Source organism: Monodelphis domestica, chromosome 4 (assembly GCF_027887165.1).
Source record: "Monodelphis domestica isolate mMonDom1 chromosome 4, mMonDom1.pri, whole genome shotgun sequence".
In the NCBI taxonomy this organism is placed as follows: Eukaryota; Metazoa; Chordata; class Mammalia; order Didelphimorphia; family Didelphidae; genus Monodelphis; species Monodelphis domestica.
In genome coordinates, this window is record NC_077230.1 from 378,353,138 (window position 1) to 378,381,101 (window position 27,964).

At 48.0% G+C, this 27,964-nt stretch overlaps 1 protein-coding gene across 3 annotated transcripts; it reads left to right on the forward strand.

Moving 5' to 3' along the window:
- Nucleotides 1-78: 78 nt before the first annotated feature.
- FGR (FGR proto-oncogene, Src family tyrosine kinase) lies at nucleotides 79-27,923 on the forward strand. Of its 3 annotated transcripts, XM_056795447.1 has the most exons (15): nucleotides 79-1,057; nucleotides 2,135-2,265; nucleotides 8,073-8,138; nucleotides 12,640-12,718; nucleotides 12,798-13,035; nucleotides 14,042-14,144; nucleotides 14,403-14,501; nucleotides 19,078-19,181; nucleotides 19,327-19,476; nucleotides 19,899-20,054; nucleotides 20,873-21,052; nucleotides 21,141-21,217; nucleotides 21,352-21,505; nucleotides 21,657-21,788; nucleotides 25,042-27,917. In XM_056795447.1, exons 5-15 carry the CDS (start codon nucleotides 12,807-12,809, stop codon nucleotides 25,248-25,250), a joined length of 1,593 nt encoding a protein of 530 aa, XP_056651425.1. In that variant the 5' UTR covers nucleotides 79-1,057; nucleotides 2,135-2,265; nucleotides 8,073-8,138; nucleotides 12,640-12,718; nucleotides 12,798-12,806; the 3' UTR covers nucleotides 25,251-27,917. The 3 variants fall into 3 exon arrangements, with proteins under 3 accessions (XP_056651425.1, XP_056651424.1, XP_056651423.1); XM_056795446.1 differs by having other exon boundaries at nucleotides 12,640-13,035; XM_056795445.1 differs by lacking the exon at nucleotides 12,640-12,718 and having other exon boundaries at nucleotides 80-1,057; nucleotides 25,042-27,923.
- The last annotated feature ends 41 nt before the right edge of the window (nucleotides 27,924-27,964 follow it).

Genomic DNA, 27,964 nt, shown 5'->3' on the forward strand with positions numbered 1-27,964 from the left:
GTGTGACCCTGGGCAAGTCACTTAACCTCCATTGCCTAGCCCTTACTGCTCTTCTGCCTTGGAACCAGTACAAATATTGATTCTAAAATGGAAGTAAGGCTTTAAAACAAATGACTATCTCTTTTTTTTTTTTTTTAACAACTTCATTTCTGACTTAAACCCTGCTCTTAAGAAGGTGACACATTGGATAGAACACAGAGCCTGGAATCAAGAAGACCTGTGCTCAAATCTGATTTCAGATCCTTGCCTGTGGTACCCTGGGCAAATCACTTAACCTCTGTCTATTTCCACAACTGTAAAAATGGGGATAATTATAGCAGCTACCTCCCAGGGTGGTCATGAGAATATTTCTAAAATGTTTGACTCTTCCTGGCATGTAGTAGATGCTTAATAAATGCTTGTTCCCCTCTTCCCTCCCACCTTTTCAGCTAAGCATCCTTGGTAACAAAGAATAAAATTAGCAAGCTGACCAGTATATTAGTGGAGTCTGATAGTGTATGTAATGTTCATACTCATAACCCCTGCCGCCACCACAGAAAAATAGTCATTACAATCACACAGCCTCTGTTTTGGTTTAGGGGGAGATTTTGTTTGTTGTTCAGAAAGTGACTTTTCCAAGGTCACACAGCAAGTTAAATGATGGAATCAAGACCACATAAGGATGCTTGACTCTCGGTCTACTGCTTTTTTCCACTCTATGTGATCCAGGACAGAGAGAAGGAAAGAAGGCAAGTAGAGGACCATAGGTAGAGGACCCCGATGAAAAAATGGGCCAGAAAGGGAAAAGATGGGAAATGTGGCCGGGTTCTGAAATAGAGGAGATAAAGGGGCCAGAATGGCTGGGGGAGGTTGGACAGGAAGTTGAGGTCATAAGGTTCACAAGTCCTGCTGCAATTATCTCTGGGACAGTCAGGAGGGATCTTGGGCAGGGGTTGTCTAAGTAGTGAGTGACCTGTGTGGTGAAGGAAGTGGCCAGAAGGGGGAGGGGGAAACTGAAGGAAGCTCTCTCTGGGTGGAGAGTTGACTCAGAGCTGGAGAGGAACCTCTGGGAGCTGGGGTGAGCACCTGGGGTTTGGGAGGGGAGGGGATATTGTAGGGAAGGAACAGCCATCTCAATTGGAGTGGGGAGTGGGGTGAAGAGTGCGTATACTATGAGGCTTCAGGTTCCTTCATCCCCAAACCCTCTCCCTACCCCTTCCTGCCTGGGTGACCAGCCCTCCCTCAATTCCTAGGACCCTTGTGAACCCAAGCAGTCAATCCTAGCTCTGTTTCCTCCCAAAACAAGTTTCTAGAATCTAGATGGATCTAGAAACTCCCTTGACTGGAAGCCTAGAGTCTGTCCAAAATCATCATCATCATCATCTTAAAGTCAGAAGATCTGAGTTCTAGACTCTGACCCATCACTTCCTGACTATGGTGAAACTGGACAAGTCATAGCCTTTCTGAGTCACAGCTTTCTCTTTTTGAAAATGGCCCTGCCAGTCCTCTTGCTTGCTTTCGGGGTTTGTTGCGAGGAAAGTATTTTATTAACCTTCGAGTCTTGTTTTAAAAAAAACAAAACCAAACCACCTCGTTTATAGGATCCTTTTTAAGTTTGGTAAGTTCTAGAGTACTTCAAGGAACTCTCATTTCCTCTGTATGGGCGCCTGCTCCAGGATCCCCAGATCTCAGGACTGTTGACAACTTTTCCTAGGTGGCCTTCAAGAGAGTTGCTGCCGCCCCCAAATTCAGCACCCTGGGACTGACCTGGTGATGAAACCCCCCACGTTTAGCTGGGCTGGATTTTTTTTTTTTGCATACTAGGACTTCTTTATTAGCAAAGAATTCGAAATAGAAAATAGAAATAGAGATAGAAAAAGGCCTGTACCAGGTGCCTTGGGGATACGTAGAAGGGCAAACCCAGCCTGATGGAGCTTGTGGCCCCTGGCTGCAGCCTTTGAGCCCCCTGCAAACCAAAATGAAGCAGCAAGGGAGGGGTCGGACAGTGGGAGTTTTCCAAAGAGCTCTGTAAACTTAGCAGTTGTTTCTGGTTGGTCTCCAAGTAGGAAAGGCTTCATGGGGGGGGGGGGGGACAGTGTAGCTCCCCGAAGAGGTTTGCTGGTGGAAGGTTGGCCACACAACGATGACTTTTCAGGCAGAGCGTGTACTAAAAACCTAGAAATAGAGCTGCAGAAGAGGTTTTCCTGCCTGAAGAGTTCCATGTTCTTGACGGATTTATTCTGGAGAGGAAGGAAGACTGCAGGCCTAATCACAGTGAGGACTCTGGTAAGGGGATGGTTGATGTGGCCACCATCATGGGCTAGGCTTGGGGGGTGGGGAATGCATCTCTTCCTTTATTCTTTGCTGGTGTATTAATGGTAGAACCTGCACTGGCTACCGTTAGGGACTTAGCGAGGAGATGGGAGCTTGAAGGTGGAGAGGTGACCCAAGTGAGAAGATGGGGGCTCAAGGATGGTGATGCAGGCCAAGTGAGTAGATGAGGGCTTAATGAGAAGAAGTGAGGATTTGGGGGTTCACTGAGGGTATGAAAGCGTAACGAGGGGATAGGACCTCAGGGAAGGAGGGGGGAGCTTCTAAAGGGCTGGGGACTCTGTGGAAGAGATATGGGCTCAGTGATGGAGAGGGAAACTCAGGGAAAGGTCAGCTAGGTAGCAGAGTTTCCAGTGTGTGTATCCACAGAACTCCAGTCAGGATCAGGAAGACCTGGATTCAAATGTGGCATCAGATACTTCTTAGCTGTGTGATCCTGGACAAGTCACTTAACTCTGCTGCTTTTCCCTTTGTCCTTCTGTTTTAGAGTTGTTACTGAGAGAAGGTAAGGGTTTAAAGAAAAGAAACTCAGGAAAGCATATGGGAACTTAGTGAGAGAGGAGGGGTTCAGTCCTAGGATGGGGGAAAATGGGTCAGGGATGAAGGCTGAGCTTCTCCTGGGCATGGTCCTGCCATCTCTGGGTTGATGGTAGAAAGTGTTACCTAGTGAATTCGCAGGAAGAAGAAGAGGGTTACGAGGGTGGGGGTGGAGGATGAAGGGAGATACTTTTTCCTCCTGACCTTTCTTCAGTGATTCATCCTGGATTAAATGACTTCAGGTCCCTTAGCTGGGTGGCACAGAAAAGGCTAAGGACTCCCATAACAAAAGAAACGTTCCATTACCATCAATAAGACAATCTTCCCTCTTGATCATTTCCAGTTTATCCTGTATAACACTGTCTTTGAATCCTAGCACAGCTCTGAACTAGGCACATAGTAGGGATTTAATAAATGCTTATTGACTGACTGACTGACCCCAGGCAGGGATCTAATTTCTTGTCTGGACCCAGGGTACACTACTGCAGGTATTTGAATGGGATTGGGGACTAAACGGCTGATTTCCCCAGGCAGGCAGCTAGCTAGAGACATCAGCAACTTCTTTAAGGTGGGAGAGTTGGGGGGGGGGAGGGAAGGATGTGGTTAATGTTGCAGTTCTGGGACTGGGTTAAGGACTCCTGAGTTTGGGGGTAACATGTGCTCCTCCCCCAGAAGCCCTGGAACTGGGCGAGGGCAGAGGGGGTTTGGAAAAGGGAAGAAGGAGGTCTCGAATGTTTCCTTTCGCTTCTTTCTCACCCATCGAGGTGCCTCCCCCACCCTTGGGTCATGGGAAGCTGCTGGGCTGAACCGGAACTCTCTTCTTGCTCCACTCCCCCCCACACACCCACACCCTTGACACGGTTCCTTTTTGTTGAGCCTTGCCCACCCACTCCTCCTGTCTCAGCTAGCCTACCTTTCTCCACCTTCCTCTAGGAATTCCCAATTGGCCTCGGAGTCAGGATGTGCCAGTGTCTTTAGGAGCATCCAAGCAGCAGGCTTCTCCTCTTCCCAGGATCCCTCCAGGACAGAATTCTTTTTGTGGATTCCCCATCCTAGCCCATTCATCTCCCACCAGCTCCCTACAGGGACAGCTCGGGGTGGAGAGTGGAAACAAAGGATGCTCGGGTTTTGCTCTTGTGCCCAGGTATCTGAGGGGCTGCCATGAGGCTGGCTAGGTGCACGTGCCACGCAGGCTCCAGGAAGTTGGCACAGATGCATTGCAGAGAGGTACCGTGTGGTGTGAACCAGCACAGTGTAGACAGGCACACGGTGACGTGACAAGCTAGGCACAGTGCCAACAGGCGCGACGTAGCCAGGAACCGCGGGGCATTGCCGAGGGCAGTGTGGGCTGCTGGAGGGTGATGGCACTAGGCTTGATGCAGGCAGGAGCAGCCTGGTTCCTGCTGGAGCCTGGCAGTGAACACAGGTGCATTGCAGGGCCTGGGAGTCTGTGAAGGGACGTCACCCTTGGATTAGCCTGTTTCCCAGAGGCTTGCATCCACAATAGAACAGGGAGAGAATAGGTCTGCACTGCACTTAGCATGCATCTCTGAGCCCCCAGGAACTTACACTGGGGCATCTAGGTAGTATAATGGATAGAGGGGCCAGTCCTGCAGTTGGGAGGTCCTGGGTTCAAATCTGCCCTCAGACACTTCCGAGCTGGGCAAGTCACTTAACCCTCATTGCCTCACCCTTGCCTTTCTGTCTTAGGGTTGTTACTAGAACAGAAGATAAGAGGGTTTTTTTGGGGAAAAGAACAGACGTCTTCAGGGAGACTGGTTTTCTTTCCAGAGCTGGGAATGCTTCCAAATGGGGGCCAGGGATGGCAACCGAGGTACACAGTGAGCCCTGTGGAGAGTAGTTGGGGGTCTAACATCTTGAATGATAGCATGGCTGAAGTAGAAAGAATGCTGGGCTTGCATGTAAACAAAGGCAACTAGGTGATGGACTAAGTGATGGACCCTGGAGTTGGGAAGATCTAAGTTGAAATCTGGTCTCAGACACTAGTTGTATGACCTTGGGCAAGTCATTTTTAGTCTCAGACCACTCAGCTGCCTCATCTGTCAAATGGGGATAATGATAGCACTCTCTTATACGTAATAGTTCTGTGTCCTTACTTACCTTTGTTTACCTCCGTGTCCTTCTCTGCAAAATGGAGATAATAGCAACAGAGTTGTTGTGAGAATCAAATGAGACATTTGTGTAAAGCACTTTGTAAATCTTAAAGTGCCAAACAGGTGCTATTATTATTAGTGACTAGGTATGGCGCTGTAATAACACTATGATTTTTATTATTTATATATGATGTTATTACTATATAGAACATATTTATTATCCAGGCTCTTCCACTTGCCAGATCTTAGGTAAATGCTTTTACTTTTCAGAGTCTCAATATTCTCATCTATAAAATTAGAACAATACTGATAATTGTATAGCCATTTAAAGTTTGCAAAGCACTTTATGTAAATTTAAGGCTCACAAAAGGGACTATAGATGAGCACACCAAGCTTTAGAGCCTTAATCACACACACTCAGCAAAGATCGGAGGTAGGATTTGAGCCCGGGACTCCTAATGACAAAAGTAACCACGGTATATTTGATTCATGGTCTATACCAGTGATGGTGAACCTTTTAGAGACAGGGTGCTCAAACTGCAACCCCCCCACCTTACCCCAGACAGGGGAGGAAAGAAGTGCTCCCATTGGGCCACTGGGGAGAGGGGCAGGTGATGGGAGAAATGTCTTCAGGCACAGTGGAGAAGGGGAGGGGAGCAGATCCCTCCGGCACACTCCAGCACATGTACCATAGTTTCACCAACATGGGTATATGCTATAGCCTTGGCACATTATGCTCAGGGCTCTTAAAAAGTAGGATCATTGATAGAGGAGTTTCAGACAAGACTGAGGGAGATAACAGTGGGCAGATGGGGACCTTAGGCTGCCTCCTAAATCACTGTAAAGATGAAGTGGCCTCTTCCCACATATTTGGATGACTATGAATTGAGAATAGAGGCATGCTGAAACTGGGGGTGCTATGGAATAAGCTGAAGAGGGTTCAGGGAAGAAGATGGGGAAAACCCTTCAGGGATTGCTCAGAGTGGAGGTTCTGAACTTAGAAGGGGAGGAAAATAGGCAAGGAAGCTAGGACATGGGCAGGCAGTAGGAAAGGAGCAGTGGGTCAAAGAGCCAAAAGAATTGGAATGAGAAGATCGGTGTTCAAATTCTGCTTTGAACCCAGTCAGTTCACCTCAGAAACATTTTTGAGTTTAATTTGAGATAATGTGATATTGCAGAAAGACTTGGGACAGCTAGGTGGATCAGTAGATAGAGAACCAAGCCTAGAGGTTCTGGGTTCAAATGTGGCTTTAAATACTTCCTATTTGTAAGACCCTCGGCAAGTCACTTAATCCCAATTGCCTAGCCCTTACTGATTTTCTGCCTTGGAGCCAATGCTTAGTAGTGTCACTTCTAAGTCAAAAGGTAGGGGGCAGCTAGGTGGCTCAGTAGATTGAGAGTCAGCTCTAAAAACAGGAGGTCCTGTGTTCAAATCTAACCGCAAATGCATTCTAATGGTGTGACTCTGGGCAAGTCACTTAACCCCCATTGCCTAGCCCTTACCACCCTTCTGCCTTGGAACCAATAAGTAAGAAAGTAAGGGTTTAAAAAAATGGACTTGCAGTGAAACGATCCGGTTTTGAATCCAACATTTCTTTGAACCTTAGTTTTCTCATCTGTAAAATGAGCAACTACTTCCCCAGGAACACACAGCCACCTCCACCCCCCACATCCTCACCCCAGTGTCATTGTGAAGAAATCACTTCTTAAAACTGTAAAGGACTTCAGAGATGGGAGCCCTTATTCTGTTCTGGGAAACCTAGATCAAGGGAACCCAGGGCGGTCTTTCTGTGCAGAGGCTGTGTGATTGACCGCTCCTTTATTAATAGACTACACATACCTATTAATAAACAGTATTATGGGGCAGCTGGGTGACTCAGTGGATTGAGTCAGACCCACAGATAGGAGGTCCTGGGTTCAAATCTGGCCTCAGATACTTCCTAGCTGGGTGACCCTGGGCAAGTCATTTAACCCCCATTGCCTAGCCCTTCTGCTTTGGAACCAATACACAGTATTGATTCCAAGACAAAAAGGTAAAGGTTTAAATAAATAAAAATAAACAATATTCTACTTGGGCGGTTGGGGGAAGGGGTCCCCAGGAAGGAGGGAATTGGAATGGGCCATCTGTGCCTGAGGATCCTAGTGGATGGGATTGTCTTGGGCCTCTCTGGCTCCTCTGAGCAGGCCCATGATCCTCCAGACCCAGGCCCTTCTCACTCTGTTTGTCCTTGAACGAGACTTCCCCTCCTCCCATCATCCCCCTGTTGTAATGAGGGTTTCCGGGTGAAGGAGGCCTTGCTCAATTGACCACAAAGCCAGGGCTACTTTCTTAGCTTCAAAAAAAGGCTTGATGGAAGTGGGGGAGTGTTAAAGAGCACCCCAGGTTCCCTGTACCCCACTTTTCCCCACCCAGAGCCATTCAAGGGAAGGGTAAGAAGGATGTTGGGGGGTTTGGAGGTGGGAACGAGATCACCTCTGATTGAATCGCGCCCCAGACCCATACGGCCTCACTGTGCGGGACAGGGCCGGAAGAGCTCTGGATTTGGGGTCACATCTGCTACTTACCGCCCTGTGTCAGCCTGAGCAGATCAGTTCTGTGAGGACTCGGGCTTTGCACCAATGATCTTTTCTACGGCTCAACACCAAATCTTGGAAGGACCGCAGATTTCACCCCTCCCCAGATCTCCCCAATCCATTCCTTCCCCCACAGGCTGTCCCCCAAAGGAACCAGAGAATGCGGGGAGGGGAGGGAGAGGGCAGGGGCCACCTCAAAACCACTTCTAGAGCCTGGGGAGCCCGGAGTCTCTGGGGGCTGGAGGATGTAGGACCAGCAGGATTCTCAGGCACAGCTTGCCCATCCCAGCTCCCTCCTTCCAGGGGACCCCTTCCCCCAGCCCCCCAAGTGCAATGGGGTTTATTTTTTACTTATTTCTCTAAACCCTTACCTTGCTGCGGTGTGGGAGAAATGGAGGGCAAATACTCCAGGGGTTCTGCATTCTAGTGCAGCGCCCTGACCTTCTCCCCTCCCAGGGGCCCTGAGCAGTGGTGTGGAGGGGCTCAGGATGCTCCGGGCCGTGGGCGTCCTCCATCTCCTGTTTGTCTGTCCTTCAGGGATCGGGCCATTTCCTCCAGACCATGCTGTGATTCCTCTGACCTCAGTGGCTCTGGACCTGCTAGGTAAGTGTCTGATGTGGGGAGGGGGGAGGCGGGGGGAGGAAGCCCAGGCCTCAGCCTCGGGGGATGCATTTGGGGGGCCTCCCAGATGCTCCCCCCCCCACATTCCAGCCCCCTGCCAGTGTCTCAGGCCCTCCCTGCAACCCCTTTCCTCTTGCACAGACTCTGGTTGCCTGGCAACCAATGGGGGGGTGGATAGAGAGTGGAAGGGAGCTAGTTTGACAGCCTAGAGGCAGGACAGACAGGGAAATGGCCTTGATCTTCCTCCCCCCTGGGACTCTCCCTCCTCCTCCACTCTCTGGGCCCCCCACCCCCCACAAAGGCACAGAGACACACGCTCAGAAATGGAGACGCACACACATAGCTGAGAAGACCCACAGGCGAATAAACAAAGATATGGAAATAGAGACTGTCAGAGCTGGAAGGAATCTTGGAGTCCATCGAGTCCAAAGCTCCCGATTTGACAGAGGAGAAGGCTCAAGTCCAGACGAGGGAAACAACTTGCCCAGGGTCACACAGCAAGCTGGCAGCAGGGCCGGGATCAGAACTCAGGTCTCCTGGCTCTCGGTTCTCTTCATCACAGAGAGGGAGACGCACTCATAGCCCCAAAGATCTTCTTTTTTTAACTCTTACCTTCTGACTCAGAATCAATACTATGCATTGGTTCTAAGGCAGAAGGCAATGGGGGTTAAATGAATCAGCTAGGAAGTGTCTCAAGCCAGATTTGAACCCAAGACCTCCCATCTCCAGGCCTGGTGCTTTGCCCTATCCACTGAGCCACCCAGCTGCCCTTGCCCCCACATTCTGAATGTTATTATTTTTATTACTATATTCCCACTACCAGAGGCAACTAGAGCTTGAGCAGGAAGGATCCTCACCCCTGCATTTTTTGTTGTTCAGGCCTTTCAGTCATATCTGACTCTTTGTGCCCCCATTTGGGGTTTTCTTGGCAGAGCTACTAGAGTGGTTTGCCATTTCCTTCTCCAGCTCATTTTACAGATGAGGAAACTGAGGCAAAAAAGGCTAAGTGACTTGCTTAGGATTACATACCTGAGGCTAGATTTGAACTCAGGTCTTCCTGACTCCAGATCTGGTACTCTATCTATTGCTCCATCTAGCTGTCTCTCCCTCTCATTTTAAAGAAGAGAAAATCAATTGCTCCCTTCAAGCCTTCCTCAGATGCCTTGCCAGGGTGTGGTGGTCACCCTGAGGTCTTGGAGGCGATGGAGAGAGAACATAGACTCTGGCAGAGCCTGCTCAGCTGGAAGTACTTAGGTTAAGGAGCCCTGGAGAAGACTGTGTCTGGGGAGCAGCCCAGCCAAGTTGGGAGAGGGTCATCACAGGAAAGGCTGACCACTAGGGGAGGAACTGTTTCAACTGCTGCAACTTATTAAATGTTGGCTCCATGGAAGGGTTGGGAATCTGCAAGGGCGGAGAAACTACACCCAAGGAATCATGGGTCCTTGGAGTTTGGGCAGCATAGTTCAGTGGATGCTGAACTTGGGATCAGAAAGACCAGAGTTCAGATCCCGCCTTAGACCCTTGCTAGTTGTGTAACCCTGGGTAAATAAACCACTTACCTCTCTCAGACTCAGTCTCCTTATGTGTAAAATAGGGATGATAATAATGAAATTGTACTAAGTCCTGGGGATTCAAAGAAAGGCAAAAACAAATCCTCAAGGTGCTGCTTTCCTTCCAGTCTTTCTTTTCTCCCCCCCTTCCTCCTCTCCCCTCCTTCCTTCCTTCCTCCTTCCCTGACTCCACCTCTTTCTTTCCTTCTTTCTTTCCTTTCTTTCCTTTCTTTCTTTCTTTCTTTCTTTCTTTCTTTCTTTCTTTCTTTCTTTCTTTCTTTCTTTCTTTCTTTCTTTCTTTCCTTCTTTCCTTCTTTCCTTCTTTCCTTCTTTCCTTCTTTCTCTCCTTCTCTCCTTCTCTCCTTCTCTCCTTCTCTCCTTCTCTCCTTCTCTCCTTCTCTCCTTCTCTCCTTCTCTCCTTCTCTCCTTCTCTCCTTCTCTCCTTCTCTCTCCTCTCCTTCTCTCTTTCTCCTCTCCTCTTTCTTTCTCTTTCTTTCTCTCTCTTTCTCTCTTTCTGTCTCTCTTTCTCTCTCTTTCTCTCTCTTTCTGTCTCTCTCTCTCTTTCTTTCTTTCTTTCTTTCTTTCTTTCTTTCTTTCTTTCTTCCTTTCTTCCTTTCTTCCTTTCTTCCTTTCTTCCTTTCTTCCTTTCTTCCTTTCTTTCTTCCTTCCTTCCTTCCTTCCTTCCTTCCTTCCTTCCTTCCTTCCTTCCTTCCTCCTTCCATGACTCCCCCTTCTCCCTTTCTTTCTCTCTTTCTCTCTCTTTCTTTCTTTGTTTCTTTCTTCCTTCTTTCTCTCCTCTCCTTTCTCTCCTTTTCTTCTCTTTTTCTCTCTCTCATTTTCTCCTCTCCTCTCTTTCTCTCTCTCTCTCTTTCTTTCTTTCTCTCTTTCTTCCTTTCTTTCCTCCTTTACCTTCTGTCCTAGTAACAAGTCTAAGACAGAAGAGACACAAGAACTAGGCAAAAAAACAGTTAAATGACTTACCTGGAGTCACAGCTAGGAAGTTTCTGAAGTCAGATTTGAACCTCTAGGCCTAGCTGTCATTCACTGAGCCACATAGCTACCCTTAGGAGGTCCTTTTCTAATGCAAAGAACATTGTACATGTATTTATCTTGAAGTGTAATGTGAAGTGTAAAGTGTAAATGGCAGAACCTTCCTATCTCCTGAAGTTGTTGTGAGGATCCAGTGAGGAGATGATGATAATAATAACAAGCATTTATACAGCACCTACTATATACAGTCACTGTTCAATAAGCTCTTTACAGTTATCTCATTTGATCCTTATAACAACCTAGGGATGGTTATTGCGCCTATTTTATAGATAAGAAAACTGAGGCAAACAGAGGTTAAGTGGCTTGCCTAGGGTCACACAGCTAATGAGTATTGAAGGGCAGATTTGAACTCATGTCTTCCTGACTCCAGGCCCAGCACTGTATCTGCTGAGCCACCTAGTTGCCCATATATCTTGCAAAGTCCTTTGTAAATCATAAAGTACCATATAAATACTAAAGATTATTACTATTGAGGGAGCCATTACTATTATTGGTCCAATCTCTTGATTTTGTCATCATGGGAAAATCCTGGTATGGAAACTCCTACTCATCTGTATCTTACATTCCTGGAGAGTTGACGAGGCTCGAAAGACTTCAGACAACATCTCCTGATTTCAAATCTACCCCATACTCAAGTTCGTTATTAGCCTATCCTGGTTCCCAGGGGCTCTTTGCATATTTGTCAACAATTATTGTTATATTATATAATAATTATATATAATATATATAAAATATAATATAATTATATAATAATTATTAGGGGCAGCTAGGTAGCATAGTTGATAGAGAACCAGGAGGTCCTGAGTTCAAAACTAGCCTCAGATACTTCCTAGCTGTGTGACCCTGGGCAAGTCACTTAACCCCCATTACCTAGCCTTTACTGCTCTTCTGCCTTAGAATTGGTACTAACATAGAAGTCAAGGATTAAAAAAAAAAACCGAACACATCTCCTGGTGTGACCCTGACTTGCTCTGTGGCAGAGAAGGGGCCAGTAGGAATCAGTAGATTCCCTCTCCTAGTGAAATGACAAGCGTGGGAACTCCTAGGTGAGGAAGCTCCCTCCACTAATGCAGGTCACTACTTTCTTTGAAAATCATAGCCTTAGAGAGTTGCCTCCAACATGGAGAGGAGAGGCGACTTGTCCAGGACCACATAGCCAGCCAGTACTTAAACACAGATCTTCCTGACTTCCCATTTTTCCAGGTTACCTCTCAATAATGATATTCACAAGTATATTATTATTTGAAGCAGTGTGGTACAGTGGGTAGGGAATTACCTTTTATTAATGAAGACCTGGTTATGTCTGGTTCCACTTTTGATATATATTGTGTGTCCCTGGGCAAGTCACGTTACCTTCGTAGAATCCCAACCAACTTTCTGAAGGGGGAATTATTATGATAATTATTATCATTATTGTTGTTGTCATTTTTCAATCATGTCCAGCTCTTTGTGACCCCATCTGAGGTTTTCTTGGCAAAGATACTGGAGTAGTTTGCCATTTCCTTCTCCAGTTCATTTTAAAGATGAAGAAATTGAAGCAAACAGGGTTAAGTGACTTGCCCAGGGTCACACAACAAAGATACTGAAATGGTTTGCCATTTCCTTCTCCAGTTCATTTTATAGATGAGGAATCAGAGGTAAATGAGGTTAAGTGACTTGTTCAGGGTCATACAGCAAAGATACTGAAATGGTTTGCCATTCCCTTCACTAGTTCTTTTTACAGATGAGGAAACAGAGGGAAATGGGGTTAAGTGACTTGCTCAGGGTCACACACCTAGGAAGTATCCAGGGCCAGATTTGAACTCCTAAAGATGAGCCTTCCTGACTCCAGAGCCAGTGCTCTATCCACTGTACCAACTTGATGTCCTTATTATTTTTGATAGATGCAAATGCAGTGACCCACTGGGAGCCAAGTCAGCTCTTCTCACTACCAATAGCCCGGAAGGAAGGGAGCCTCTCAGGGTAGGGGATATGCAAGCAGACTGGGTCTCCAGGAAGCAATAGAGCCCTCTCTTTCATCCCGCCTCTCCGCCCTCCCCAGGCTCCCAGAATGGGCTGTGTGCCCTGTAAAGAGAAGACAGGATCCGACACCAAGCTCGAGGCCTTCAATGAGGACAATGCCCGGGGAGACCAAGGCTCCGGGGACCGTTATGGCCCCGATCCCACCACAGGCATCTCTTCCTTCCCCCACATCCCCAACATCAGTAATGTCTCCCAGCAACCAGTGAGCATGCCACACTTCCTGAATTCCATCCCTGCAAAGCCAGGGGGCCTTGCAGGTGAGTACTTGGAGGAGGGAGGGGAAGGAGGCCCCGGTGGGGAGAGAGGGTCAGCCACAAAATCCTGGGGATCTCATATTTAGGGGCCCAACTTCGCCTGGCACTAAAGTCAACCTAGACCTCCTCCTCTGGCCTAGACTCCCATGGCTCAGGGCAAGGCCCAGAGGGAGGGGGAGATAGGGTACTGGCCTGTGATCTGAGGAAGGGGACCTGGTTCCTGCCATCAGGAAACCCCAGGCTGAAAGCAGAAAGCCAGCTCCCCCATCCCACTCCATGGCCCCCTCAGGGAGCTGATGGGAGGCATGATGCCTGGCTTGAGAGGACCAGTGATGGGGGAGGGGCTAGGGGTCCTGCCCTTAGGGCGTCCCTGGTCTAAAAGGAGATTAGGAAATGATCACCCCAGTGCACATATCAACGGTATGGAAGTGGGTCTGGATCAATGACACATGTAAAACCCAGAGGAATCGTGCTGCTACGCTACGGGAGGGGGGTCAGGAGAGGACTGGGAAGGAACATGAATCATGTAACCATGGAAAAATATTCTAAATTAATTAAATAAAAAATTCTATTAAAAAAAAGCTCATTTTGGTAAAGTTCTAAAAAAGTAAAAATAAAAGGAGATTCGATTAGGCACATCCAAGAGCCAACAGATAGAGTGGGGAGGGGTCCCGCGAGGATGGAGGGATACAACGAGGGAGTTGAGAAAGGAGGGAATGTTCATTGGGGATCGGGAAAGGAGAGCAGAAGATGTCTAAGCTGGAGGGGCAGAATGGGGGGGGGGGCGGAGAGGGGGAAGACAGGCTTGCCTGATTGGAATCAGGAGTGAGGGCTAAAGAATTTGGGAAGTGGAAGAGCAATAAGAAGATGGGAGCCTGTCAGGGCAAGCTGCCAGCTCCGGAGCTAGAGGCCTTGGGGGATCTCTGAGGTCCTGAGCAGAGGGGTAAAGTGCTCTGTGCCTGTTACGGTCTCGAAGGACCACTCAGCCAGGTGCCCCCTCTCCTTGCAGGGGCTGGAGTGACTCTGTTTATAGCCCTGTATGGCTATGAGGCCAGAACGGAGGACGATCTCACCTTCACAAAAGGAGAAAAATTCCACATCCTCAACAACACGTGAGTGGCCCCTGGGCCCTGGCTTTGCTGGGGCGAAATTCCTCCAGCAGCCATGATGGTTATCTTGGGAAGAACGGGGCAGGGGTGGAGGCACTCAACAGCCCTAGCTGGTTGGACACTCAGACTGTCACTTCAACATCCCCCGAGTGTTGCCAGCTCAGGCTGATGCTGCCAGCCTCGTGCCCCATTTCTCTTGCCTGGAGAGCGAGCAGAGGAGTGGGACAGCTGCTCATCCCGCCCTTCCATCTGTCCTTGCAGTGAGGGCGACTGGTGGGAGGCCAGATCCCTGAGCTCCGGACGTACTGGATACATCCCCAGCAACTACGTGGCGCCTGTGAACTCCATCCAGGCAGAAGAGTGAGTAAGGCAGAGCCAGAGTGCTCTGAGTTTATTCCAGGCCTTAAGGATGAGACACGTGGGACCAGGGAGTCTATGTGCACTTTGGGACCACCCGGCTTTGTCCTCCTTATTGTCCTGACCTGGATGGTACAGGGAGAAGAGGCACTGGTGCTTGTTATAGAGAGAAATAGCATACTGATCCCTGCGCTCAAGAAACTTTCCATCTAGCTGGAGAGACAACACACACACACACATATGTATATATATATACTTTAAACAATATCTAAAATCCCTATGTGCTCGAGTCCCTTCCAGCTCTGACATTCTCTGTTCTAAGCTCCTTCCCAGCTCTGACATTCTCTGTTCTAAGGTCTCTCCCAGCTCTGACATTCTGGATTCTAAGATCTCTCCCAGCTCTGACATTCTCTGTTCTAAGGTCTCTCCCAGCTCTGACAGTCTCTGTTCTAAGGTCTCTCCCAGCTCTGACATTCTCTGTTCTAAGGTCTCTCCCAGCTCTGACAGTCTCTGTTCTAAGGTCTCTCCCAGCTCTGACATTCCCTGTTCTAAGGTCTCTCCCAGCTCTGACATTCTCTGTTCTAAGCTCTCTCCCAGCTCTGACATTCTGTGTTCTAAGGGCTCTCCCAGCTCTGACATTCTGTTCTCCACACCTGTCCCCACTCCTAACTCTGCCATTCTCTGTTCTAAGCTCCCTCCCAGCTCTGACATTCTGTGTTCTAAGGGCTCTCCCAGCTCTGACATTCTGTTCTCCACACCTGTCCCCACTCCTAACTCTGGTATTCTCTGTTCTAATGGCCCTCCCAGCTCTGACATTCTCTGTTCTAAGCTCCCTCCCAGTTCTGACATTGTTCTAAGGTCTCTCCCAGCTCTGACATTCTCTGTTCTAAGGTCTCTCCCAGCTCTGACATTCTCTGTTCTAAGGTCTCTCCCAGCTCTGCCATTCTGTGTTCTAAGCTCCCTCCCAGCTCTGACATTCTCTGTTCTAAGGTCTCTCCCAGCTCTGACATTCTCTGTTCTAAGGTCCCTCCCAGCTCTGACATTCTCTGTTCTAAGCTCTCTCCCAGCTCTGACATTCTCTGTTCTAAGGTCTCTCCCAGCTCTGACATTCTCTGTTCTAAGCTCTCTCCCAGCTCTGACATTCTCTGTTCTAAGGTCTCTCCCAGCTCTGACATTCTCTGTTCTAAGGTCTCTCCCAGCTCTGACATTCTCTGTTCTAAGGTCTCTCCCAGCTCTGACAGTCTCTGTTCTAAGGTCTCTCCCAGCTCTGATATTCTCTGTTCTAAGGTCTCTCCCAGCTCTGACAGTCTCTGTTCTAAGGTCTCTCCCAGCTCTGACAGTCTCTGTTCTAAGGTCTCTCCCAGCTCTGACATTCCCTGTTCTAAGGTCTCTCCCAGCTCTGACATTCCCTGTTCTAAGCTCTCTCCCAGCTCTGACATTCTGTGTTCTAAGGTCTCTCCCAGCTCTGACATTCTCTGTTCTAAGCTCTCTCCCAGCTCTGACATTCCCTGTTCTAAGGGCTCTCCCAGCTCTGACATTCTCTGTTCTAAGGTTCCTCCCAGCTCTGACATTCTGTGTTCTAAGGGCTCTCCCAGCTCTGACATTCTGTGTTCTAAGGGCTCTCCCAGCTCTGACATTCCCTGTTCTAAGGTTCCTCCCAGCTCTGACATTCTCTGTTCTAAGGTTCCTCCCAGCTCTGACATTCTGTGTTCTAAGGGCTCTCCCAGCTCTGACATTCTGTGTTCTAAGGGCTCTCCCAGCTCTGACAGTCTCTGTTCTAACGTCTCTCCCAGCTCTGACATTCCCTGTTCTAAGGTCTCTCCCAGCTCTGACATTCCCTGTTCTAAGCTCTCTCCCAGCTCTGACATTCTGTGTTCTAAGGTCTCTCCCAGCTCTGACATTCTCTGTTCTAAGCTCTCTCCCAGCTCTGACATTCCCTGTTCTAAGGTCTCTCCCAGCTCTGACATTCCCTGTTCTAAGCTCTCTCCCAGCTCTGACAGTCTCTGTTCTAAGGTCTCTCCCAGCTCTGACATTCTCTGTTCTAAGCTCTCTCCCAGCTCTGACATTCCCTGTTCTAAGGGCTCTCCCAGCTCTGACATTCCCTGTTCTAAGGTTCCTCCCAGCTCTGACATTCTGTGTTCTAAGGGCTCTCCCAGCTCTGACATTCTCTGTTCTAAGGGCTCTCCCAGCTCTGACATTCCCTGTTCTAAGGTTCCTCCCAGCTCTGACATTCTGTGTTCTAAGGGCTCTCCCAGCTCTGACATTCTGTTCTCCACACCTGTCCCCACTCCTAACTCTGGTATTCTCTGTTCTAATGGCCCTCCCAGCTCTGACATTCTGTGATTATGAACAATACTAAGTAACGTCTGACTGGGTTATCTGTAGTCCCTATATACAGACAATAAATGCTGTTACAATTCAGAGGAAGGAGGGATCTTGTTGCATGGGAGGAAGGAGATGGGTGGAAATGGGGGAGGAAGGTCAGGCAAAGCTTCACAGAGAATGTGGAACATGAGCTGAATCATGAAGGATTTAGAGTCAGAGAAAAGCATTCCAGAAGGGGAACAAAAGGTAGGGAAGCATCCAGAGTGTTCAGGGAATGGTGGGTAATCTGCTTTGCAGCATCGGGTATGCTAGGGGACAAGGTGGCTACAAAGGCAGATGGAGGCCAGATCGGGGAGGGCCTCAAAAGCTAAACGAAGAAGGATAAAGTCTATTCTGCAGGCAGCAAGGAGCTATTGAGGGTGTCTGAGTAGGGAGTGATGCAATCAGAGCTGTGTATTAAGAATATTACTCAGGCAGCCTGTTCTGCCTGATGGATTCAAGGGGGGAAGACTGAAGCCACTTAAGAAGCTATTATAGCAGGCTAGGGAAGAGATGATGAGAGCTTGAACCACGATGGTCACCGTGGGAACAGAGAAGAAGGACAGCTGGGATCTGGATTGGAGAAACCCATGAAGGAAGATTCAGCAGGGCCTGGTGATGTTATAGGATCGAGAAACATTTATCAAGCACCTACTAGGTACCAGGCACTGTGTTAAGCTCCAGAGATACAAAAAGAGGCACAAGACAGTGTCTGTCTGCCCTTGAGCTCGTGGTCTAATGGGCGATGAGAGAAAGGATGAAGGAAAGGATAGACTGATGCTTTGAGGCTGGTGGGACCGTGAGAGGATAGGGAAATCAGGATGGGGAGCAGTTATTAGATGGAAGATGAGAAGTTGGGGTTTGGACATGCTGAGTCGGAAGGAACAATGGGGATGCCCAGTGGAGGCTTCCAGCAGGCATGTGGAGATGCAAGGATTCATCTGCTGCAAGGAGATAGTTGGAGCCGTGGAATTGGAACCAGAGCATCTTGCATGTGGGAGAAACCCCTTTAGACATTTTCTGTACCATTCAATCTGGCCTGCTGGCTGTTCCATCATCCATCTCTGGGTAATATTCCTGCCTCCATGGTATAGAATTGCTAACTTCATTCAAAGTAGGGCTCAGGAACCACTTCATTCAAGTCCTCCCCAGTTAAGAGTACTCTGGCCTTCTTGAAATTATTTTGAATATATTTTATACTCCCTTGTATACATGTTACATCTCTCAACACCCAGGAGATTTGGGGGTTTTGGTGGTAAACTCAGTGAGAGAGAACTGTCAAGCAAAAAGGCTAATGGAACTTCAAGCTACATCAAGTGTCTAGAGGAGGGGCAGTTAAGGTGGTTCAGTGCATAGAGAGCCAGGCCTGGAGATAGGAGGTCCTGGGTTCAAATCTGGCCTCAGATACTTTCTAACTGTGTGATCCTGGCTGAGTCACTTAACCAAGTTTGCCTCATCCTTGTCCTTCTGTCCTAAAGCTGTTACTAACACAGAAAGTAAGGTGGTGTTTTTTGTTTGTTTGTTTTTTAAATGGTCAGTTAAAGGAACTGAGGGTGTTTCACTTGAAGAAGAGAAGTCATGATTGTTGCCTTTAAGTCTTAGCAGGGCCATCATGGGAAAAGAGGATTGGATTTGTTCTGGTTGACCTTAAGAAGCAAATGAGGCTGGATAGAAAGAAGTCTTCCAAGCATGGAATAGGCCAGTGAGGAAATCTTAGGTTCTGTCCAGAGGAGAATGGATAGTCACTTGTTAAAGGAATGCTTTGGACAATAGTGTCAAACTCCAATAGAAATGGATCCCTGAATACTGCATACTGACTTAGAAAACCACAAATTAACATTGTCTATGTTGAATTCTATTCTTATTTATTTTGTTAAACATTTCCCAATTTTATTTGAATCTGTTCTGGCTGCACTTGGGAGTTTCATGGGAGTATGCCATTACCTGTGGGTCTCAAGTTTGATACTTCTGCTTTGAGCACATTTTCTACCAGGCATTAGTTAAACTGGATGGCTCCCATTTCTTAGAGTCTGTGATCCTGGGCTTGGATAATCTCTTAGATCCCAATTCTAAATCTTAGGTCCTTATGATGTGATGGATGAGTCAGTGGTGGCCTTGAAAGCAACAATTCTGTACTAGTGACCATTCCAGGTTATGCTATACCTCCTGGGACTTTCCTTACCTGGTCCTCTGTGGGCCTCCCCTTCCTCCCCAGGTGGTACTTCGGGAAGATAGGTCGGAAGGATGCTGAAAGGCAGTTGATGAACCCCAGCAACCTCCAAGGAACCTTCCTTATCCGAGAAAGCGAGACCACCCCAGGTGGGAGGTGTGGGGAGGGGTTGGGGTTTGGTGGAAGGGATGGGATCAAATATCTGGGAACCCCCCATCGCCACTTAGATGCCTCTCTGAGAGGGCAAGTACTTAGCATCTTCTCCCCCCTCTGCCCTGCCCTCACCCTTTCTAGGGGCCTATTCTTTGTCCATTCGGGACTGGGATGAGAAAAAGGGGGACCATGTAAAACATTACAAGATCCGGAAACTGGACAATGGCGGGTATTACATCACCACTCGGGCCCAATTTGATTCTGTCCAGGAGTTGGTACAGCACTATACTGGTGAGTGAGGGTTGTGATTACGGGGTGGAAGGACAGAGAGGGTCCAGCAGACCCAGGTATGACCTAGACGAGTAAAGAACCCAGATCATCTGGCTGGCATCCTATGAGGAGGCTGGGGAAGAGGGACCCCCACCCACCCAAAGACCCATTGCAAAACTCTGGCTTATTTAGGATTTCCCCATCTTTGTGCCTAGAACTTTTGGGGGGATGAAGTTTATGTCTCTGATTTAATCTACACAGGGAAGTCTAGTGTGGAAGACACCTCCATTGCCTACAACTTTGTACATAGTAGATACTTAATGGTAATTCAGCGAATGAAAGAATGCTAACCACTGTAATTTCCCAGCTAGAGAGGAGTTCTAGAAGCTTTGGTCCCCATTCTTTCTCTAACCACACGTATTCTCCCTACTATGATCCTTTAGAAGTCAACGATGGACTGTGCCACCTGCTCACAAAGCCATGTGCCATCATGAAACCAGGAACCTTAGGCTTGGGGAAAGATGCCTGGGAGATCAGCAGAGACTCCATTACCCTGGAAAAAAAATTGGGCATGGGCTGCTTCGGGGATGTGTGGATGGGTATGAAGGCAACAGGGAAGGTTCTAAGGTTCTGATGGGGATGGGAGATGAGGAGGGCGTTCTGGGTGTGGATAGAGAGGTGGGGAGTGGGGACAAAGAAAAGGATGTTTAGTGGGCAATATTAGAACCCAGGACAAAAAGGTGGCAAAAATAATAGAATCTTGGAATATAAAATGTTATTTGGGACTTTAAAATATAACATCAGAATTGGAAGAGACTTTAGAACACAGAATGTCAAAGCTGGAAGGGTCCTCAGAACATAGAACAAAAAAAGTACCATCAAACATATAATGTCACATTTGGAGGGATCTTAGAACATATAATGTTAGAACTGGAAGGGACTTTTAGAATATAGAATGTCAGGAGGGGGCAGCTAAGTGGCTCAGTGGATTGAGAGCCAGACCTACAGACAGGAGGTCCTGAGTTCAAATCTGACCTCAGACACATCCTAGCTGTGTGGCTTTGGGCAAATCACTTACCATCCATTACCTAGCCCTTACCGCTCTTCTCCTTAGGAACCAACACGCCATATTGATTCTAAGATGGAAACTAAGGGTTAAAAAAAAAAGATGTCAGAGCAAGAAGGGCCCTTAGCCCATGCCATGTCAGGGCCAGACTATCTCCAGCTCCTAGCCCAGTGCCTTGTTTCTTGACTTGAATACAAAATGCAAGCTGGAAGGGGAGAGATTATCTACTTGAACCCTATCATTTTACACAGCTGCTTTAGGGAGAGGATAGGGGAAGAGAGTGGAGGCTGGCTCGCCTCTGGGTTCACTCCCTCCTTCCCAGCAGACTTCCTTCATACTACCTGTGGACAGGCACTTGGAATGGTTCCATCAAGGTGGCGGTGAAGACACTGAAGCCTGGCACCATGTCAGCGCCAGCTTTCCTGGAGGAGGCCCAGATCATGAAAAGGCTACGTCATGACAAGCTGGTGCAACTCTATGCTGTGGTATCTGAGGAGCCCATCTACATCATCACAGAGTTCATGAGCCATGGTGAGCTGGAGAACATGGCGGGCAGGGAGTGCATGTAGGGTGCTCTGGAGATGGGACTGATGCACCCCTGCCTGGTTTCTCTCCTTAGGGAGCCTGCTGGAATTCCTCAAGGAGGGTGAAGGCCAAGCCCTGAGGCTGCCCCACCTAGTGGACATGGCGGCTCAGGTAAGGAGGGCCTGGGATGAAGGTGCCATGAGCTTTTTGCCTTTGGATTCTTGCTCCTGCCCTCCTATATTTTTTTGTCCTTTCTGGGTCACCTATACATCTTGTGATCCCCTAACTTGGTGAATGCATTCCAGGTGGCTGCAGGTATGGCCTACATGGAGCGTATGAATTACATTCACCGGGATCTCCGGGCAGCCAACATCCTTGTTGGGGACAGCTTGGTGTGCAAGATTGCTGACTTTGGACTAGCTCGGCTTATTGAAGATAATGAATACAACCCCCGTCAAGGTGCCTCCTTCTGTACCCCAGTGCCCAGAATTCACCCAATACCCAGAAGTCCCTTCAAAACACTTCTTCAAATCCCCAATGCTCTCCCCTCTGGCAGCCTCCCAAACCTATCTCTCAGGCTTCTTCATTCTCATTTGCTTTTCCCCCCAAGGTGCCAAGTTTCCTATCAAGTGGACTGCCCCAGAGGCTGCACTCTTTGGCAGGTTCACCATCAAGTCTGACGTCTGGTCTTTTGGGATCCTGCTCACTGAACTCATCACGAAAGGCCGGATCCCTTACCCAGGTGTCCCTCAGGGCTTTGGGATGGGCAGCAAGAGGGGAGGATGGGTAGTCTAAAATGATGATGGCCTTACTATTCTGCCCCTAAGACAGGCTCAGACCTAGTGTCATAGAATTTAAAACTGGAAGGGACTTTAGATGTCATCAAATCTAACTTCTGCCATCACGGTCAATTGCGTGAAGGAGAAAGATGAGGTCTAAAGTGATTGAACAGTTGGCTAAACATCCCCAGTTCCTTCATCAAGTCCTCATATGACATGATTTCAAAGCTCTTCACCATTCTAGCTGTCTTCCTCCTGACATTCTCCATCTTATCAACGTCTTCTTTAAACTGTGGTGCCCAGAACTAAAAACAATATTCCAGCTTATGTCTGAAGGTTATAGAGTCTGGAGAGTGTGTCTGTCTCCCTCCTTATTTCTGGAAGCTCTACCTCTCTTAAAGCAGCCCAAGATCCCATTAGCTTTTTTTGGCTGCTACATCACACTGTTGACTCATCTTGACTTTGACCTTGTAGTTTACTAGTCCATAGATCTTTCTTTCTCTCTCTCCTCTCCTTCTCTCTCTCTCTCTCTTATTCTTTCTCTATCTTCCTTCTTTCTTTCTCCCTTTCTCTCTCTCTTTCTCTTTCTCTCTTTCTCCCTTCCTTCCTTCCTTCCTTCCTTCCTTCCTTCCTTCCTTCCTTCCTTCCTTCCTTCCTTCCTTCCTACCTTCCTTCCTTCCTTCCTTCCTTCCTTCCTTCCTTCCTTCCTACCTTCCTTCCTTCCTTCCTTCCTTCCTTCCTTCCTTCCTTCCTTCCTTCCTTCCTTCCTTCCTTCCTTCCTTCCTTCCTTCCTTCCTTCCTTCCTTCCTCCCTCCCTCCCTCCCTCCTTCTTCTTTCCTTCCTACCTTCCTTCCTTCCTTCCTTCCTTCCTCCCCCTCCTTCCTTCCTTCCTTCCTTCCTTCCTTCCTTCCTTCCTTCCTTCCTTCCTTCCTTCCTTCCTTCCTCCCTCCCTCCCCCCTCCTTTCCTTCCTTCCTTCCTTCCTTCCTTCCTTCCTTCCTTCCTTCCTTCCTTCCTTCCTTCCTTCCTTCCTTCCTTCCTTCCTTCCTTCCTTCCTCCCTCCCCCTCCTTTCCTTCCTTCCTTCCTTCCTCCCTCCCCCTCCTTTCCTTCCTTCCTTCCTTCCTTCCTTCCTTCCTTCCTTCCTTCCTTCCTCCCTCCCCCTCCTTTCCTTCCTTCCTCCCTCCCCCTCCTTCCTTCCTTCCTTCCTTCCTTCCTTCCTTCCTTCCTTCCTTCCTTCCTTCCTTCCTTCCTTCCTTCCTTCCTTCCTTCCTTCCTTCCTTCCTTCCTAACAAACTACTGTTTAGCCATGCTTCCTTAATCCTGAAGTTGATTTTTGGTATACAAGTATAGGGGCAGCTAGGTAACACAGTATATAGAATATGTGGCTTGGAGTCAGAAAGACTCATCTTTCAGAGTTCAAATCTGGCCTTGGATACTTACTAGTTGTATGACCCTGGCCAACTCACTTAACTCTGTTTGACTCAGTTTTCTCATCTATAAAATGATTTGGAGAAGGAAATGGCAAAGTACTCCAATATCTTGCCAAGAGTCAGACACAACTGAACAACAACACACTACCACCCCCCATGTATAAGACTTTTCTTAGGGCAAATAGGAAGCTCAGTGGGATAGAGAGCCAGCCCTGGACCTAAAAGGTCATGGGTTCAAATCTAGCCTCAGATACTTTCCAACTGTGTGACCTTAGGCAAGTCACTTAACCCCAATTACTGAGTCCTTACCGGTCTTTTGTCTTAATATCTTAGTATCGATTCTAATACAGAAAGATTTTTTTTGGTTTTTAAAAGATACTTTCCATTTATCTCTATAGTATCTCATCTTAATTGATGTGGCCTAGTACTCTAGCCCAACAAAAAAAAATCTTTTGGGATCTTGACTACTCCAGTGTGTTAACTATCCCACCCAGCTTAATGGTACCTGCATATTTGAGGAGGGTGTGCCATCTATGCTTTTTTGCAAGTTATTCATAAAAATGTGTAACTGTACAGGGTCTAGCACAGATCTCCGGGGCACTGCACTGGAGACTTCCTGCCATATTGACATGGAGCCATTAGCAACAACTCTGAATCTAATTACTCAACTGATTCTGAATCTATCTCATTGTATTACTATCTAGGCTAGTAGGAAATACTTTTTCAAAAGCTTTGCTAAAATCTAGGTAAACTGTGTAGCCACAGCATTCTCTTCCCTTCTGGGGAAGGTAATGAGGGTATTTTTGTATTTGTTTTGGTTTTTGTTTTGGTGGGGCATAACCTATTTTTGATCAAGCTACAAACAAAATGGGGACAGCTAGGTGGCACCATCATGCATGGAGCTCTGGGCCTGGGGTCAGGAAGACTCATCTTCCTGAGTTCAAATCCTTCCCTGGACACTTACTAGCTATGTGACTCTGAGAAAGTCACTTGGCCCTCTTTGTCTCAGTTTTCTCGTCAGTAAAATGAGCTGAAGAAGGAAATGGCAAACCAGTCTAGCATCTCTGATGAGAAAATCCCAAATGGGGTCCCCAAGAGTAGGACAAGATGACAACAAATGAGATAATATTTATAAAAAGCATTTAGCACAATATCTGGCACATAGTAGGCAGTATATAAATGCTTATTTCCTTCTCTCCCCTTCCATCCCTCCACTGGTTCTCTTGGCATCACTGCTTTCCTTTCTAGAAGTTTACCAATTATCCCTTTGATGCTCCATTCCAGAATTTCCTGAAGAATGGAAGTCAAGCTCACTGTTTTGGTCTATCATTTCCAACTCTGCTCTTCTCTTTCCTGAAAACTGGGGCAACATCTGCCCTTCTCCAATCTTGGGGTCCCTCTTCTGGTTTCCATGATCTTTCAGATATTACTGGTGTGTGTGTGTGTGTGTGTGTGCGCGCGTGTGCGTGCGTCTCATAGTTCTTTCAGGACTGAAGGACAGGATGTAGGTCTTCTGGGCCAGGTGATTTGAATTCATGAAGGGACACTAGGCACTCTTTTCATTTCTCCCTTCTTATCTTGCAGGCCAACTCCCTGTTAGCTATGTAATCAGGAGTAAAGCCAGGCTATGAACCCAGATCCTCCAGCTCCTAATCCAGTGACTGTTCTTTCCAATACATCCCACTGGAGGATTCTGGACCTTTTGAAGGTTCAGGGAGGGGCCAGCACCCACTGGAGTAGGCTCTCTCTCCCTAACTGCAATTCTCCCCTGCAATTCTCTCTCTCAGGTATGAATAACCGAGAGGTACTGGAACAGGTAGAACAGGGATATCGCATGCAGTGCCCACCAGGATGCCCATTTTCTCTGTATGAGATCATGGAACAGTCATGGCGCCAGGTTCCTGAGGAAAGGCCTACTTTTGAATACCTTCAATCCTTCCTTGAGGACTACTTCACATCCTCTGAACCTCAGTACCAACCAGGTGATGAGTCCTAAGCCCTGCTTCAAGCCACCAGAATACTGGACACCATGAATCCTGACTACTATGGAACCCTCCTCGTTCCCAGCCCTGGTCCTGACAGCTTCACTTCAGAGTCTGGCTTGAGTGACAGGTCAAGGATGTCTTCTCTAATCCCCACCTCTACCCTAGGCACAACCTCACCTAAAAAGACTGACTTGAACTGCCCTAGGGCCTCTACTCCTAACCTCTGAGTTTCACTATTTTATCCTTAGTCCTCCCAGGTCTCAGGGTTCATCCTCTTGATGCCTCAGACCCCTCTGCTTTGACATTACTATTTATAAATCCTCAGGAGACAGCTGGGTGGCTCAGTAGATTGAGAGCCAGACCTAGAGATAGGAGGTCCTTAGTTTCAAATCTGGCCTCACATACTTCCCAGCTGTGTGACCCTGGGCAAGTCACTTCACCCCCATTGACTAGCCCTTACTGCTCTCCTACCTTGGAACCAATACACAGGATTGATTCTGAGGTGGAAGATAAGGGTTAAAAAAATTATAAAGCCATTCTCCCTCTCTTATCTGAACCCCAGCAACCCTCTCCATCCACCCACAAGTCCCTTTCTCATTTGTCCTTCCTGCTGTGGCTTCCCATCTCTGTCTCCTCCAGACTCTTTGCCTCTCTGCTGCTGTACCTCAAGCTGGGGGTGGGGGAGAGAAGGACCCTGCTTGTCTACTCTTGGGAGCCTGTGTGTTTGTGGGTTGTTTATTTTTTAATCATTTCTGTAAATAAAGAAAAGGTTATCTCCAAAGTGAGATGCCCTGTAGTTAGGGAGTGGCAATCAGTGGAAGGGAATGGGAATTTCGGAGCAGACCAGCTATAGCCCCTAGGACTGGAGCAGAACATGTGGGTGGAGGGAAAGGTTAGTGGGAAACCAGGGCCTTGTCCCCATCCATGGTTAGGCTGGGGCAAGTTACATCAGCATTCAGTCTTGTCACATCCATATGAATCCAGTAACCAGGATTCTGTCTCCAGCCATCCAGTCAGTCCCAGAATAAAAGACTTGGGTGTGAGCTGTCCTTGGTTGGGGAAGGGTTGGGGAGCAGAGCAGAGCTCCCATTTATTTCTCTGGAACTTATAGTTTTCAGCAAGTGAGGGACAGCACCCAGTTCTGGGAGGTGGCTATTAGAAGTCCTGTTATCATGGATTCCATGTGCTTTGCTTAGAAACTGAAGCTCAGAGATAGGAAGGGATTTGCCCAAGGTCAACAGAGCTATCAGAGCTGGGTATTCAATCATGGTCCTCTTACTCTGGAGCCCAGTGGGCTTCTCACTAGGTCCAACTGCCTCTCACAGGTCACACTGGCCATCTAATTTCAGGGCACACCATAACAGTGACTGATTCCTAGGGAATGGCACCAATAGGATGCGACTGTTTCCAACCCTGAGCCAGGGGGAGTCCCTTGAGGGTTGAGAAGGAGAGGGAATGAGGGATCAGTGGAAGGCTTAAGGCTTGCTAGGATCTGTCCTAGGTGCTGGCTCCCAAGAATAAAGGTAGTCCCCACCCTCCAGGCATTTATATTTTGTTGAGGTGGAAGGGGAAGGGAAACAACTAGAACATAGGGGGAGTGGGCTGAGGGAATCAGAGGGCCCAGGGGTGTCCGTGGAATTGGATTGGAGAATTGTTGGAAAGACCAGTGGGAGGGGTACTAAAAGTGGTTTAAGTAGCCAGTGGGAGGGAGTTTAGCAGTTAGTGGAAGTGGCCTGGAAGGGGGGCGGGGGGTCAGTGAAATCAGATGATGGAACTTTAGGATGGAGAAGTCAGTGGGAAGGGGTTATAGAGCAATGGGAGCAGATTTGAGGATCAGTGGAGATAAACTTGGAAAACCAACAAGAGAGTATTGGATGTCAGTGAAAAAGAGTTAGGGGGGCACAGCTGGGTGGCTCCATGGGTTAAGAGCCAGGCCCAAAGATGGGAGATCCTGGGTTCAAATCTGACCTCAGACACCTAGCTGGGTGACCCTGGGCAAGTCACTTAACCCCCATTGTCTAGCCCTTACCACTCTTCTGCCTTAGAACCAATACCCAATATTGATGGAAGATAAGGGTTTAAAAAATATAAAGTTAGGGATTTTAGTGGGCGTTGCTGGTAGACAACAATGGAAGTGATTTGAGAGGTCAGTGAGGGGCTTGTGGGGCTCCATGGGAGCAAGTTGAGGAGCTCAAGAGGAATGGGTTGGAGAGGCCAATGGAAGTAAGTTAGGGAGTCAGGGAGAGGGATCGAGGGTGAGGGGTTTGTGGGAGCAGGTTGGGGACGATAAGAGTATATTTTCAGTGAGAAATATTTGGAGAGGTCAATGGGAGGGGTGGATCATCAGTGTCAGGGAGTTGGGGCAGGAGAAGATCAATGACGCAGCTCCTCCAGAGTCTGTCTTTGGTCTCTGAGTCCTGCCAGACAGGAAGCTTATTGTGAAGGCAGGAGGAGGATCACTCTGGATTGATCCTGGTGCCTCCTGACCTGTCTCTGAGCCAGGTGCTCGCCATTCTTGGTCCCAAGAGCTTTCAAGAGAGGGAGGCAGGCATCTTACTCTCTTTCACATCAGGTATTTCTGGTTTTCTTTGGGGGTTGGTTTTGTAGGAGTGTCCTCTTACAGTGAGGACCAGTATGGAAGTGGGTCTTACATGATAATAAAAATAAAAGATGGAGAAAAGAGAGGGCTGCCTCTGAGTGTCTCTTGTCCTCACCAGACCAAGAA

Coding starts and splice junctions, on each gene's coding strand:
- FGR (XM_056795446.1), top strand. CDS start 12,807: ATGGGCTGTGTGCCCTGTAAAGAGAAGACAGGATCCGACACCAAGCTC. Junction 19,182..19,326: donor AGAAAGCGAGACCACCCCAG/GTGGGAGGTGTG, acceptor CACCCTTTCTAG/GGGCCTATTCTTTGTCCATT. Junction 21,789..25,041: donor AGGCCGGATCCCTTACCCAG/GTGTCCCTCAGG, acceptor TCTCTCTCTCAG/GTATGAATAACCGAGAGGTA.